The sequence below is a fragment of the Asterias rubens genome, chromosome 4 (genome assembly GCF_902459465.1).
Source record: "Asterias rubens chromosome 4, eAstRub1.3, whole genome shotgun sequence".
Lineage (NCBI taxonomy): Eukaryota > Metazoa > Echinodermata > Asteroidea > Forcipulatida > Asteriidae > Asterias > Asterias rubens.
In genome coordinates this window covers 16,872,613-16,888,343 of record NC_047065.1, presented here as the reverse complement: position 1 = coordinate 16,888,343, position 15,731 = coordinate 16,872,613, and the positions used below count along the sequence as shown (strand labels likewise).

At 38.8% G+C, this 15,731-nt stretch overlaps 2 protein-coding genes across 2 annotated transcripts; both read left to right on the top strand.

Moving 5' to 3' along the window:
• Positions 1–1,869: 1,869 nt before the first annotated feature.
• On the top strand, positions 1,870–6,686 carry LOC117289283 (transmembrane protein 208-like). Its single transcript, XM_033770335.1, has 4 exons — positions 1,870–1,975; positions 3,243–3,398; positions 4,064–4,200; positions 5,689–6,686. The coding sequence occupies exons 1-4, from the start codon at positions 1,970–1,972 to the stop codon at positions 5,894–5,896; spliced, it is 507 nt and encodes a 168-aa protein (XP_033626226.1). The 5' UTR covers positions 1,870–1,969; the 3' UTR covers positions 5,897–6,686.
• Positions 6,687–8,854: 2,168 nt separating this feature from the next.
• Positions 8,855–9,403, top strand: LOC117288986 (C-type lectin domain family 6 member A-like). Its single transcript, XM_033769865.1, has one exon. The coding sequence runs from the start codon at positions 8,855–8,857 to the stop codon at positions 9,401–9,403; it is 549 nt and encodes a 182-aa protein (XP_033625756.1).
• Positions 9,404–15,731: the final 6,328 nt, after the last annotated feature.

The window sequence follows — 15,731 nt, the reverse complement described above, 5'->3', positions numbered from 1 at the left end:
CACCTGCAAAATACTAAATATTTTAGGCGTTGTGTGACCATACAACGTGCACAGATTTAACCGTAGAAAAGGTCCCAAAATATACAGTACAAAGCCACAGAACGAGAGAAATAACTTTTCCGTCAGGATCCCTAACCGGATACTTTCGCGTTGTGTACCCGTACCATACAATAGGGTTATTTTATTCGGAGAGAGTGACCATACAACGTGTACACATCATCCCGTAAGAAAAGGTCCTCACTTCTACGGTACAAAGTGTGAGAGTTTGCACAATAATTTGTTTGGTTTTCTAGTCACCCGTCTGGTCGTAATGTACCTGCAAGATACCCAATATTTAAGGCGCTGAGTGACCGGACCATACGACGTGCACACATTTGACCAGTTAAAAAGGTCCTCACTTGTACGGTACAATGCTTATTTTCTATAAGAAAACTTTTCCATTGAGATGTGCACAAATTTGTCTCCCTACACGGCGGTTAGCTGCTGCATTGTGTACCCGTATTTTACGGGTTATTATTGGGCGCTGAGTGATCATACAACGTGCAGTCATTATTACGCATACAAGGTCCACACTTCTACGGTTCAACGTGAGTTTGATGAGAAAATAACTTTTCCATTGTGATGTGCACAATTGTTGTCTCCCTATTCCGCGGCACAGGGGGGCAGTGTACTCGCTAAATATGTGATATTGTAGGAGTTAAGTGACCATAGGACGTGCACAGATTTAACCGTAAAAAGGTCGCCACATATGTGACCCGCTCTAACGAATGAGGAATGTCTAGTAAAGTCTCATTTCGTGTAATTTGACACCCAACATAATAATCATAACAAACAATTATTGAAAATTATTGAATTTTTTAAATTTTTTATTTCTACACTTTTAAGTTGCCTAAATCTTGATTAAACTTACTATGGTCTTACCTTTTCGTCAAAAGATTACTAAAGATGTAAAAACAGACCAAATCCCACGGGACAGACAGCGAACATTCATTGAAAACACCAATACGGTTCAAAGCCTCAGAAAGAGAGAAATAACTTTTCCGTAGGATGTGCACAATTTTGTCTCCCTAACCGGGACACCATTTCGTGTGGTGTACCCGTGTAATGAGTGATATTTTAGGCACTGAGTGACCATACAACGTGTACACATACACACCGTGTTGTGTACCCGCATAATGCGGGTTATTTTTGGCGATGAGTGGATTCTCAGTGCACACACACTTTGCGCGTATAAATGGAGTTATTTTGTGAAATGTTTCCACTGTGATGAATAAATTTGAAAGAATGAATCGGTTTTGAGTGATTTGCCATCGAGGAAGGCACTAAAAACTAACCTCTACAGCGGTTCGGAACTTTTCGTGTGCTCTCGGAACATTCCGGCACGGTTCGCGACGATCCCCAACGCAGCAGGTTTGGGGAGTTGTTACACTATAAGAGTGGACTAACCACCAGGACCTGGTTGTTAATGATTTCATGTCTAAAAGATGCAAGTATACTGCTTCAGACCCTCTATATTAAAGTACAATTGTAGCAGCAGGTTTGGGGAGTTGTTACATAAGAGTGGACTAACCACTAGGACCTGGTTGTTAATATTTTCATGTCTAAAAGATGCAAGTACTGCTTCAGACCTCTTTATTCAAGTACATTTGTAGCAGCAGGTTTGGGGAGTTGTTACATAAGAGTGGACTAACCACCGGGACTTGGTTGTTAATATTTTCATGTCTAAAAGATGCAAGCATATGCAAAATGACGCCATAAGGTCATTCTCGCTCGGGTATATTATTCTCTTAGTATTTAGTGCTTTCCTGCGATCGATGGGGTCGGCAGGCTTTTTCCATTATCGAGCAAAGTAGAGGGCGCTCCGTAAATTTCAGTATCAGACGACTTAAAAAAAAATCAAACACGCGAACGAAGTTCTGCTACCAGCAGTACCAGCACAGTTTTTATCTTGTAGAGAACTACAAATATCATGGCGGTGAGTATCTAGAATTGTCATGTAATTGATGATGTACCTGATAACTGATACATAATGAAATTAAAGGTTTGTTTATCGTGCGGTTTGTATGATATATATTGTGATATGTGACAGGTCAGTGTGCATGCATATGGCATGCACTGCATAGTGGGGTGTAGTGCTGCACCAGTTTCGTGAAGAAATGTTAAATAAATGTTTGTGCTTCCTACGGATAACTTTCCGTTTGCACCACCACCTTTTAACTCGTTTTTACAAAAGGGATATCTCGTTGGTAAGTCTAGACTATATATTATTATATTTTTTACTTTTCCTTTCCTATCCTAAGCGCATCATCTATGGATTGAGCTTCTATGGGTCACTAGCTCGCTCTGTCCCACATGTCCCACTGGCACTGGCCTCAACAACTTTTTAATTTTTTTTTATTGTATTTTGTAAATAATTGTAACCCTTGTCTTGTTGACACTCTATGAGTATACAACCCTCCCGACGTTCTACGACCCTCCTCTACGAGACGACCTAGCCCCACTTGTGTGGCCAAGGCTAGCTGAATCCTAAGGATTCAGCTAGCCTTGCCCTTGGCCACACAAGTCAAGTGGGGCTACCTACGACCATGACATGGATGGACCGGTCGCACTAAATACCGACAACTCACGACCCCTCACGACAACTCATGACAACAATTTTTAAATGCACTTTAACAGAACATTTGAACATAATTCAACCATTTAATATGTGCAAAAGAGTCATTGCATCTAAATCACTTTCAAACTGTTGACAAAATAGTATTTTTAACTGTAAAAAAGGTGTTTTTTTACCCCGAACTTACGAATGGTAATATTCGCCATGTTGTCTTTCGGCGTACTTGCCTATTAAAATAACAAACCTGTGAAAATTTGAGCTCGATCGGTCGTCGGAGTTGCGAGACGGCTATGAAAGAAAAAACACCCTTGTCACACGAAGTTGGCTGCTTTGTGATGCTTGATTTCGAGACCTCAAGTTCTAAACTTGAGGTCTCAAAATCAAATTCGTGAAAAATTACTTCTTTCTCCAAAACTAGGTCACTTCAGAGGGAGCTGTTTCTCACAATGTTTTATACCATCAGTCTCTCCCCATTACTCGTTTCCAAGTAACTGTAAGGTTTTATGCCAATAATTATTTTGAGTAATTACCAATAGTGTCCACTGCCTTTAACCAAGTAAAGTGACAAACTTTTTCTCTCTCTTTTTTTAAATTTTTTTTGTTTTTGTTTTTTTCTTTCTCGTTACAGCCTAAGGGTAAAGTAGCAACGAAAGGTCAGAAACAGATTGCAGAGGAGAACAAACAAACGCTGATCTATTACCGTAACATCATGTTTGGGGCAAGTGCTGCGTATGTCGTCGTTCGTCTTCTATGGTGGCTAGAATCCTTTACGTGGCTACACTGGGTGAGTATAATTTTGACAAACAGTTTTATTTGTGGTAATTCTGTGATAATAATCATAAAGCCACTGTAAAATTACCCTCAACTTCTCGTTCAAAGAGTTGAATGATTTTTGGAATTGCTCCTTAGAATCGGACCTTGTTCCTCCTATATTGGGGTGTGTGAGCATGAAACCAGGCTTTCTACTCTTGTTCTGACCCATACAGCTTACTTTGCTAAATGTAGTACAAAGAGCCATCCACAGCTTTAGTAGGTAGGGCCTACTGAATCTTTTTAGAACTTCATGCCTGGTGCGTGTTTACCTCCATCCTACAATCTAGACTGTTTTAAGAGGAATATAAATTCCTACCTTCAGCTCTCCAAAGTTATTGTCGTCTTAATGTTTTCTTCTTGTATTTGATCAGAGTCCCAAAATTTGCAACTCTCATTTCGGAATGTTGGTGTTTTTGTCATGTAAAATCTGACACAGTATTCAGTAGGAGAGGTCAAAGCAGTTGAGAACACACATAGTGCCATCTGGGTGCCGGCCTAAAAAATGTTGGGCTGCTGTTTTAATGGATTAAAGTTTTAGACATCTCGATTCTTTCCAAACTACCTGAAAAGTTTTAACAATGCTGTCTTATAATGTCTTGTTTGTTGTTTACATTTTTTTGTTTTCCCTTACCGCAGCTGTTGTTGATATTTGCATCTTCTGTGTACTTCGGCTGTTACCAGTTTATGGCCTTCATGGCCAAGGCTAAATACTCATCAACAGGCTCAGTAGTGGACGGAGGTGTAGACCTAAACATGGAGAATGGCATGGCTGAGTGAGTTTCAATCTTTACCTTTCTCCTAACCAACCCCTGGGGTGTGTTTTCACGGCTGTAACCAATAGCTGTTTCAGCCTATGGCCAGTGATCAACCATTGGCAAGTTCAACTGAAACAGTTTTGGTTATGGCCGCTAAAACGCACTTCAGACCTAGATTTGTAGGTAATAGACCTTTCTTTTGCAACGTCACAGCCCGAGTTTTTGCCAACCCAGATTGGAAAACTATGGAAAGCCTTAAGTGCAATCAAGAAAAGATCGCTATTTTTGGTAACAATGTAACCAAATTTGTTGATTTTGTTTAAAACAAAACAACTAATTATGAGAGGTATTTTATTTAACTGAAAGTTTGCAGAAAATGTTGAATTTTGTTAAAACATCTGTTTTTACGATTTAGTGATTTACTAACATTCGGCCGACCATGCCAACCAAGGCGGTTTGTTTATCAACAAAAGAAAGGTCTATAGCCAAGCGATCTTTAGTGCACCAATTAAGTTACGGTGTTCTGATCAGCAGAGTGTGGGTTCGAGTCTGGGTCATGATACTTATGTCCTTGTGCAAGTCCCTTAACCGCTATTGCCTCATCCTTAGGATGGGACGTAAAGCCATCGGTCCCAGGTGTTGTGTAATGCATGTAAAAGAGACCTCGTTTTGAAGGACATAAATACTTCTGTTCTAAAGCCGTTCCCAAGTTAACTGTTTATTGTGGTGTTTAGTTTGTCTCAATGTTGATTCTACAATATTGAAGCTATTTTTTAGAGTTTAAAGGATTGTTGTTCCAATATTCCATTGTTGTTCCAATGATATGGTAATCATGCTTTTTGTGGTGTTGCTCCCATGGTATGGGATGATCTTCCATCAAATACTCATGCAGCCCACAGCTATAGAATCATTTAAAGACACTGGACACTATTGGTAATTGTCAAAATCTAGCCTTCACAGTTGGTGTATCTCAACATAAAGATGCATAAAGTAACAAACCTGTGAAAACTAGAGCTCAGTCGGTTATCGAACTTGCGAGATAATAATGAATGAAAAAACACCCTTGTCATAGGAAGTTGTCACAGGAAGTTGTGTGCGTTTAGATGATGGATTTTGAGGTCTCAAAATCAAATTCGTGGAAAATTTCTTCTTTCTTGAAAACTATGGAACTTCAGAGGGTGCCGTTTCTCAAAATTTGTTATACCATCAACCCCTCCCCATCACTTGTCATCAAGAAAGGTCTTATGTTAGTTTTTAATAATTATTTTGAGTAATTACCAATAGTGTCCACTGCCCTTAATTATATGGTATTTGTTTTGTTGTAATTATGGTAGTCGTGTTTTTAATATAATGTTTTACTTTTTTATTGTTCAACTGTTTAATGTTTTAAAAGCTTTTAATTGTCAGTGTGTTCAGTGTGCTGAGATAATTTTAAGTGGTGCACTTACAATGATTACATGTAGGTGATTGACAACTTTTTTTTTTAAACTATACATTTACATACAGGCATGTGAAAGATATTCTACTCGTTACGGCAGTCATCCAAGTGCTAAGTATCATGACAGACTACTTTTGGCTCCTCTGGCTGGTTATTCCAGGCCGAGCTTTTTACCTTCTCTGGACAACTATTCTTGCTCCGTGGTTTTTTGCTCCTGCTGCGGAGGTCGACGATAAGAAACAAAAGAAAATGGAACGCAAAATGCAGAGAAGATGATAAATTGTTCGTTTTTAATTTCAGTTTATTATTTCAAAAATGTCTCCAGATGTTGTATGGCTCATTCATGTGTTAGTGTGAAAATATTAATATAATAATCTTAAAAAAAGTTTTTATATTGCATCTATGGGTGTATCAAAGCGCTTATATTAAGCGCAAAGGTATTAGAAATGCTGGGGCTTTATTACATAGTGTCTGGTAAAGGTTGACCGTTGTGGTGCAGTTAGCAACAAGCCATCGTTGGGGTGAGCCTCTCTTGACATCAAAGTCGGGTCATATAAGTTTGTTTATACTCGGGCCCCTTGAGTACCTTGTTTGGTAGATACGTGCGCTATATGAGACTTTGATATTATATATAATAATGTGAAACACTACACATAAAGTGAACCTATTCTTTCTGGAGGACGAATCATAAATTGTGGTGACATTACCTTCGGATTGGAGCTTTGGGTTGTAAAAGGGTTTATTTTGAGATGAATTATTGTTTACAAAACAATAGAATACATGTATAATGATTCAAACAAATGTCTCTCAAAATAATTTTTATGTGGTTTTCCTTTTACTTCATAAACTAACACAATCCGCCACTGTAGTAACACATTTTCGACTACACAACTTTACGGACCTTGTACATAGGTCATGCAATAAAAGGAAGAAAATATACCACGTCAGCAGGAATGGTATAGTGATTAGAGGCTTGGGGCGGCTTGGAGCCCGTGTCGCATGCAATTATGTCCTCTATGCAATACTATTCGGAGGACTGTCCGCTGCATAATGCAATTATGTCCGCCCGGACACTTTTGCATATGCATTTGTGTCCGCCCCCGTGCAAAATCGTCCTTGCAGTAAATTAAACGCCCTTGGTCGCCGACGGAACACGTTGGCCATTTTTCTACAAGCTGCTAAGTGCATGGCATGAATGACATGGGAAATGTTCGGCAGTTTGGTATTCATAAAATACCTGAATATTCATGCTGCATATACGTGTGTTTAGTGCATGCATGCTCGCTTACGCGCGCACATACATGGAGTCATGTACATCCACCGGACGGTTTTTGCATAGCCCCGGACACGATTAAATACGCAAAAGTGTCCGGAGCGGACAGTATTGCATGACAGACTCAATTGCATTTGACACCGGCCCAGCATGCCGTCTGTCATGATGACCAGTGAGTGAAAACCAAAGATTATAGAGCGCCGCAAGGCGCAAGATGCGGAACTCGGGCTGAAATGTGATATCCCACTGGACGCCATTTCGGCAAGTAACTCTTTTGATACAACAGTAGATCAGTGCAGACAATGACCATTCCTATCAATGGGAAACAAAACATTCACTTGCTGAAATGGCGCCCATGCGTATTTCACATTCCAACAATAGATAAAGCTTCAGTTCCGCATCTTGCGCCTTGCGGCGCTCTATAATCTTTGGTGAAAACCATTCAAAAACTCCCATTTTTCCAGTAAAAGACTATAATAAACTAGGTGTGTTGTTGGTACATATGGCGACTGAGACATGCAACAAGATGGCTTGTGTAATATTAAGATTAGTCTAAAGAACGTTCTGCATTCCCGAAACGTAATGTTGGCCACATTTAAAATGTACAAATGTGTATGTATATAAAGGCAGTGGACATTGGTATTTACTCAAAATAATTATAAGCATAAAACCTTAATTGGTTACAAGTAATAGGGAGAGGTTGATAGTATATAACCTTGTGAGAAACGGCTCCATCTGAAGTGATGTAGCTTTCGAGAAAGAAGTAATTTTCCACGAATTTGATTTCGAGACCTTAAGTTTAGAACTTGAGGTCTCGAAATCAAGCAATACAACTTTGTTGTCCCACTTCGTGTGAAAAGGGTGTTCTTTTTAATTCATAGTTATCTCGCAACTCCGACGACCAATCGAGCTCAATTTTTGACAAGTTTGTTATTTTATGTACATGTTGAGATACACAAAATGAGAAGACTGGATTTTGACAATTACCAATAGTGTCCACTGCCTTTAAACTTGATTTTAACACACGGAGGGGGCGCTACAATGAAAACTTACGGGTTAATTAAACAGTATGATTTGTTGCCTTTGAAATGAATGTATATTGGTAAGATGATATTTATTTCTTAGAAGGATCTTAGCTGGCAGCTCCTCCGTGACGTTGTGGACCCCATGCTAAGATGAAGCCCATGCTAAGATGTGAACCATCGCCCATTGTAGTTCGATTAAAGTAGTTTAGCTTTAAATAGTAATATAAAGCGACCAGCGAATCGCTACGAGACAATGTTTTTAATACTATTGATACTCTATCTCATGCGTACAAATAAATATTGAAAGGGGAAACTGGTACTTGACTTTTGTTTTGTTGTTGTCTTCTATTTATATATCATATATTGATCAATACTGAGTGTACACAGGAATCTCTGAACCCTACGAGCAGTTAATAAAACATCACGAATTGGTTCAAAGGGCCGAATGCATCTCTCAAAACGCTTCTCGAAGTAAACTCGAAGCAACTGTCACTTATAATTAAGACTTGGCTTATTTATGTCATGAGTGTGAAGAAAAAAAAATCAGTTTACTTGCATACGGGCGAGCGAAATAGTATACCTAGTCAACGTAGGTACCGCTGATGCTCATGTGTAACCTGGATTTTGCGGTAACAAATCAAAACGCCAATCAAAAGGGAACAATGCCCTCACAATGATGTCTGATTGATGGATGTACAATTAAGATATAATTAACAATAATATCATAACACAAGCGAACTGATTGCAATTAAAGAGGCACTGTCGTCAGTGTGGACGTCATTGTTAGCGTGGAAGTGACCAGAGGAGTTGATAACGGAAGCCGTTTTGGGCCATCGGTACAATTCTCACTGAGCTGCCTACCGTGATACATCACTGGCCGGCCCTACCCCCTTTGCCTTCAGACATCGAGCCAGTTCACTTTTGCTGAATCCAAAAATGAATATCTTTAAAGTTTCAAGTCTGCTTCTGATTCTCGGTTGTGGTAGTATTCTGGCAGGTATCTGCCAGCAAAAGAACTGCCAGCATGGAAACTGCCCTCCTGATTGGCGCAAAGACGGAGCGTCATGTTACTTCATCATAACGGAGAAGATGACTTGGAACAACGCAAAGAGTCTTTGTACCGAGTATGGAGCAACGCTTGGTATCCCAAACTCACAATCGGCACAGGAGTTTATTTGGGAATTCTTTCTGCAAAAGATTGAGGACACCACAACTCCAAATCTCTGGATTGGTTTAATCAAAGCGAAGGGACATTGGGATGGTCTGCTGAGTAATACAAGCGGGTCTTACAAGAACTGGGCAGCAGGACAACCGGATTCCATCTATTTGTATTGTGCAGCAATGTGGGGTGACCGTGGCGGTAAATGGGATGATCAACCTTGCTACAGGGAAAACTACGCAGTCTGTGAGCTCCCTGTCCCCGTCACCAACACTCCATTATTCTGCCTGTACACCGGTGATGATGGTCGCCTTAGTTCTCAGTAAGTGTCTCGAGTCATGCAGGAGGGATCGCCAAATCACACCCTGACGTTGTTCTTTCAATCTGCTGGAGCAAGGTGGAGGGATTGTGGTGTGCCAGCTCAACAACACAACGTCGTGATACGGCTGCTGAAGGAGACATCAAGGAAGACGAGAAATGCCACTTTTTCTCACAACGAGCAAAATCACATTTCACTGAACTGAAAAACACCATGACGAGTCCCTTGACTCTGATTACTCTCTGTATTCTGTGGATTTTCGAGGATTGTGACTGCGTGTCTCGATGATACGTGACTGCATGTCTCGATGTATCGTGACTGCATGTCTCGATGTATCGTGACTGTGTCTCGATGATACGTGACTGCATGTCTCGATGTATCGTGACTGCATGTCTCGATGATACGTGACTGCATGTCTCGATGTATCGTGACTGCATGTCTCGATGTATAGTGACTGCATTTGAACATGAACAAAATATGAACAAAAGTACACTTGGCGCGTTAGGGTTAGAATTGGGCGTGTGATTGGCTTAAAGTAGCAGCTTGGCCCACATGCGAAGTAAAGGTCGTGAAATTGCGTTTTGGACGATCTTTCCCCTTAATTTCTGCCCTAAAATACATGTCTTTTTATAAACAGCACATTAATGGATTAGTAATTTGAGGCTTGGTTTAATGGCCAAGCCCGAGAATCTTCCGGTTTTAACTGGAGCTCCTGTACTTTACCTTTCAAACTTGTGGTCTTTTAAAGCCATTGGACCCTTTCGGTAAACAGTATTGTCCAAGGCCCACACTTCGTGTATAACAACTTCCATATCAAATAACAAACCTGTGAAAATTTGGGCTTAATCGGTCGGGAGAAAATAACGGGAAAACCCACCCTTGTATCCGCGCGTTTCGCCGTGTCATGACATGTGTTTAAAATAAATCCGTAATTCTCGTTAACGAGAATTGATATTGTTTTACTGTTTTCTCAAAAAGTAAAGCATTTCATGGAATATTATTTCAAGAGCAGTCTTTCACCACTACCTTCTGTAAACCGTGTAAGTTATTTGTAAATCTGTGAACTTTTTTTTTCTGTACCGAAAGGGTCCAATGGCTTTAATTCCAGTGTGAATTTGATTTAATTAAAATAATAAAAATAAAAAATAAAATGGAGGGGGCGGTGTTGGTTGTATGGAATTTGGAAGTCCGCAAAAAACAAATTCTGATGATGATGTAATTTTCAAACCTAACAATGCTGTTTTTATTGAAAAAAGTGGATCATCTGACCTGTTGAAATTTAGTAGAAGTATTTAGTTGTAGCCTAATCATATTACTATTGTTCTATAAACCTGATGGTTACGTGTGCGAATTTGAAAGATATAAGGATAAGTGCGCAACACTCGTCTCAACAAAAATTACTCTATCGTAAAGAGAAAACGTTTGATTCAACATTACTGATAACACTTATTTTCTGTCTGTATTGTATAAATTACATGTACACTGCATTTTGTGAAGTTGGACTGGGGCTTTTTATTGGACTGTTGTTTTTATTGTCAAACTACTTTTGCCACTGTTTTGGACCGCTCCAGTACAGTGCTGTTGCTCTATCTCTGATGTGTTTAGAATGATTCCCTTTCTTCGGCAATAGTATACGGGACAAAAACATCGATTTAAAAAGCACTCAGATTCGTCTTAATGTAAGATGGGTTGCTTGCCACAGTTATTTGTATTGCGTCCCTCCACTTACCCCCTTCAAACCCGTTACACCACGCTACAGCAAACCTAGCATGTAGCAAACCTGGCCTGACTTCGAGGCGCATGCTCTTTGCGGACGTGATTATAGAGCGTTCTTTGTGCATCTATTGTAAGCTGGGCTTTCATACCTTGAATTCGTTCATCCTCTTTCAAAAAAGGACGTGAAATAAATCAAAATTTGAAATACGAAAAAAAAAAAAAAAAAAAAAAAAAAACCTATTTGTTTGATCACCGGAGTCGGACCTAAAAAATGCCGTAAGAAAATCTGCAGCCCGATCTGAAGAGGCACCTGGGAGTTTTTCTAACACAAACAGACACGTGACTTGCATTAGTACATGTATATAGATAGATTCTCAACTTGCTTTCTTCGTTTTTTCCTCCATCTCAGCCTATAATTATTTTGTATGACTTTGCTCGAGTTGACTTTGGTACCAGTTAAACAGGGGTATCATATGATCCGAAATCTTCCAACAAGTCAACTCGTAGTGCAGAGGAGATGTTAGTGGCGTGTCTTTTCCCGTTTTTCGGAAGGCGGCCTCCCATAACCCATATTTGAATAACACATCCAGGGTTGATAACAACTGATTCGATTATTCGTCTTAACCGTATGGAATTCCTCTAATTTCTCTAAGTATTTACTAAATAAAACATAATCAACTTAAAAGGGGTTGGTGCCTCCGCAAAAATCCCTCAACCGCATGCAAAAAAAAAAAAAAAAAAGCAGGTTCATATGAATTTTCTGAAAGAACTATTTTGATAAAACACCCCTTTAAAATTGCTAGTGTGAAATTTCATAACAGAATTAAATAAAACCAAATTCCCCAATCTCACTAAATGTTAACGCTGCCGAGTACACCTTCATAACAGGTAAGCTTTCAAAATTGTGACAGTCCTAAATTGCCTGCCTCTGCACCTTTGTTTCACATTCTACCATATTAGTGGTGTTAAACTGTTGACAATGGTTAATCAATCCAATCATGCTGAGGTATTGTTTTTTTGCACGGAAATTATTGGAATGTAGGGGACTGGATTGACATGTTTAATGACTAATTTTTGTAACTATAGGACGCGTGAGAACAATCATTTGTCATAGTTTTAAAAGTAAATATTTTGTTTATTCAATGCGAAACCTGTATCACTACATACATACAATATTAAAGTTGATGTACAAAATGGGAATCATTTAATCATTAATTATCAACACGTTTTAATCAGAAAGAGAAATCTGGTATCACACTGCATTAATAACACCTAGGTCCTATCTGTATTTTTCGGAACCAAACGTACGAATGCTATAGTTAGTATTCGTTATTCAATATCGCGTCTGAAGTTTTTTTCCCTTTTATAGAGTAGAGGCCTATAGGTTTATCTATACGTAAATGTCTTCAAAGATTACATAAAGCATAACAAGAAGTGATTTCGGAATCAAACTTAGTTGACCATCGTAATTTGTTGCCTGTAAAATGTCATGAAGTCTAAATTTAATATTTTCACAGCAGCAACAACCGAAGAATGAATGATAGTGCTGACTTATCGTTCTGAAATGCGCAGAACGTTTAACCTTTAGTCAAAAGAAAAACAAAACTTCATAGAAAAGAAGAATTATATAGAAAAGAAGATTGCGCTTTTCCATTACTGTGCAAAATAATGACGGAAACCAGGGCCCAATTTCATAGAGCTGCTTAAGCACAAAATTTTGCTTAAGCAAAAAAATCCTTGCTTAGTAAAATCAGATTACCAGCCAAGACTCCACTCAATTGTTATGCTAAGTAAACAACAGCTAAATACCAGTCACAAGCAATGTATAAATGGCATGAAATTTTGGCCAGTAACATGTGTAAAATAAGCGAGCTATTTTCGTGCTTAAGCAATTTTGTTGCTTAAGCAGCTCTATGTAATAGGCTCCTGTATGCATTCAGACGGCGTGTGCTTTGTTTTACCGAAAGCACGCGTTCTTAAAATGACTCAGTGGGTCTAAGCTAGCTACAGCCCAGGCCGTGATTTCAAAAGGGCCATAATTGCAATCGATTACGATATATTATGATAAATATATTATTACTATTAATGGTTTATTTATTCAACAATATAAAAAAAAAAGACACTGGCAGTAAAAACTGAATTGCTGTCTTAAATTTACAATTTGACAGTTAATACAATAAAAAGATAGTAAAATATCATTCGACTATACAACGCAGAAAACATTAAATTGCACAATGACACAAACCCCTAATATAAAGTAACAGGGCAAAAGACTTAGAAAAGCAAAACGTAAAAAATCACAGAACAGTCCCTAACCAGGTCTGGAAAGCGTTGCGACAACTGTACAAAACAATTAAAAGTAAGGACAGCAAAAATAAACAAACAATTGAATGAGGATGACAATCGCTTAGATCCCATCACATATAATTCACCAAAAACGAGTCCTTTAATTGTGTAGTCCCCAATGCTGTTATGTCAACAATTTTACTGTAATTCTTATAGCATTGCGTTGATAGTATTTACAAATATTTTTATAGTGCGTAAAAGTGTCTGAGCAGGTTCGCAGTGAGTACCAAGAATGACAAAAGAAGAGTTACGCTGACTACTTATGTTAATGTACAAGGTGTTTGTCATGATACATCAAGACAAGCAGTCATCCAAGTCATCTTCTCCGTTATGAAGTAACATGACTCTCCGTCTTTGCGCCAATCGGGAGGGCAGTTTCCACGCTGGCAGTTCTTTTGCTGGCAGATATCTGCCAGAATACTACCACAACCGAGAACCAGAAGCAGACTTGAAACTTTAAAGATATTCATTTTTTGATGAAGTACACATAAGCTGGTTCGATGTCTAAAAGCAAAGGAGTGGGGTCTGTGGAGTATCAGTTAAAACAATACAGAGAGTCCAAAATGGCTTCCGTTATCAACTCCTTTGCTTCACTTCCACGATAACAATGGCGCCCACACTGACGGAAGCAGGGCCTCCTAATTGCAATCAGTTTCGCTTGAGTTGTTGTTTTTTTTTTTTGCACTTAGTGTTATAAAGAAATTTGTTATTATAGCTAATGGTTGCTAAGTTAATGCTAATTCGTCTTACGAACGCGGTAGTCACGTTTCTATTGTTACGACTATTATTATTAAATAATAATTGCTACAAAAGAAACGGCCTTCCTGTTAATAACAGTGAATAAAAGCGCCAACGACGGACCTCCATTGGAGTCATCATACAGCTTATTTATACCCAGATAATGAATAAGTCAGCTAAAATAATAACCAGTGATATTAATAATTTTACTGAGCTCTTGATATGTGGACACGACGTAATCATTTGCAAATATGATGTAAAAACAAGCTGACCTACCATTTCATGGTTTAAATTTTAAATTTTAGGTGAGATAATCTTCACGTTTTGTGACGAAGTGAAATTAAATGTTATTAAAAATACTACTAAGGGGAGTCGTTAACGGTTGGGTTTCGCTCACCGATTTTGCTTCAACTTCAGTTTGAAGGTAATGTGATGAGATTAGATGGACCTTTCACATGTGCGCATTGTAAATTGCATGCTGATGCCAAATACGTTATGTCTAAGGTCCACAGATTTAACTTCCGTATTAACAGCCATCAAGTATAATTATAATCAATATATATGAAAATAATCGCTCAGATCCAATCACACAATAACATAAACACATCTATATAGTTTTAGTTTGTTAATGATTAAATACATTATTATTCTTTGACAAGTTGTATGATTATGCATCTACCAATTTGTAATATAATTCACCCAATTCAAAACTTTATTATTGTGTTTTTTTCTGATCTTCTTATGTCAAAAATTCTTAAAGCATATTTATGTGTTGATAATATTTACAATTTATTGTTAAAGTGCACGCAAGTGTCTGAGTGAGTTTGCAGTGAGTACAACAAATATTGGAAATAGAAGAGTTACTCTGACTACTAAAAATAACGTACCATGTGTTTGTCATGATACATCAATGCAAGCAGTCACGATACATCGAGACATGCAGTCACGATACATCGAGACATGCAGTCACGATACATCGAGACATGCAGTCACGTATCATCGAGACACAGTCACGATACATCGAGACATGCAGTCACGATACATCGAGACATGCATTCACGATACATCGAGACATGCAGTCACGTATCATCGAGACACAGTCACGATACATCGAGACATGCAGTCAAGATACATCGAGACATGCATTCACGATACATCAATACAAGCAGTCACGATACATCGAGACGTGCAATCACAATACATCGAGACATGCATTCACGATATATCGAGACATGCATTCACGATACATCGAGACAGACAGACAGACAGACAGACAGACAGACAGACAGACAGACAGACAGACAGACAGACAGACAGACAGACAGACAGACAGACAGACAGACAGACAGACAGACAGACAGACAGGCAGGCAGTCATGATACATCGAGACATGCCTTCACGATACATCGAGACAAGTAGTCACAATACATCGAGACATGCATTCACAATCCTCGAACATCCACACAACAGAGAGTCACTTGGAGTCAAGGGACGCGTCATTCTGTTTTTCTGTTCAATGAAATGTGGGACAAAAA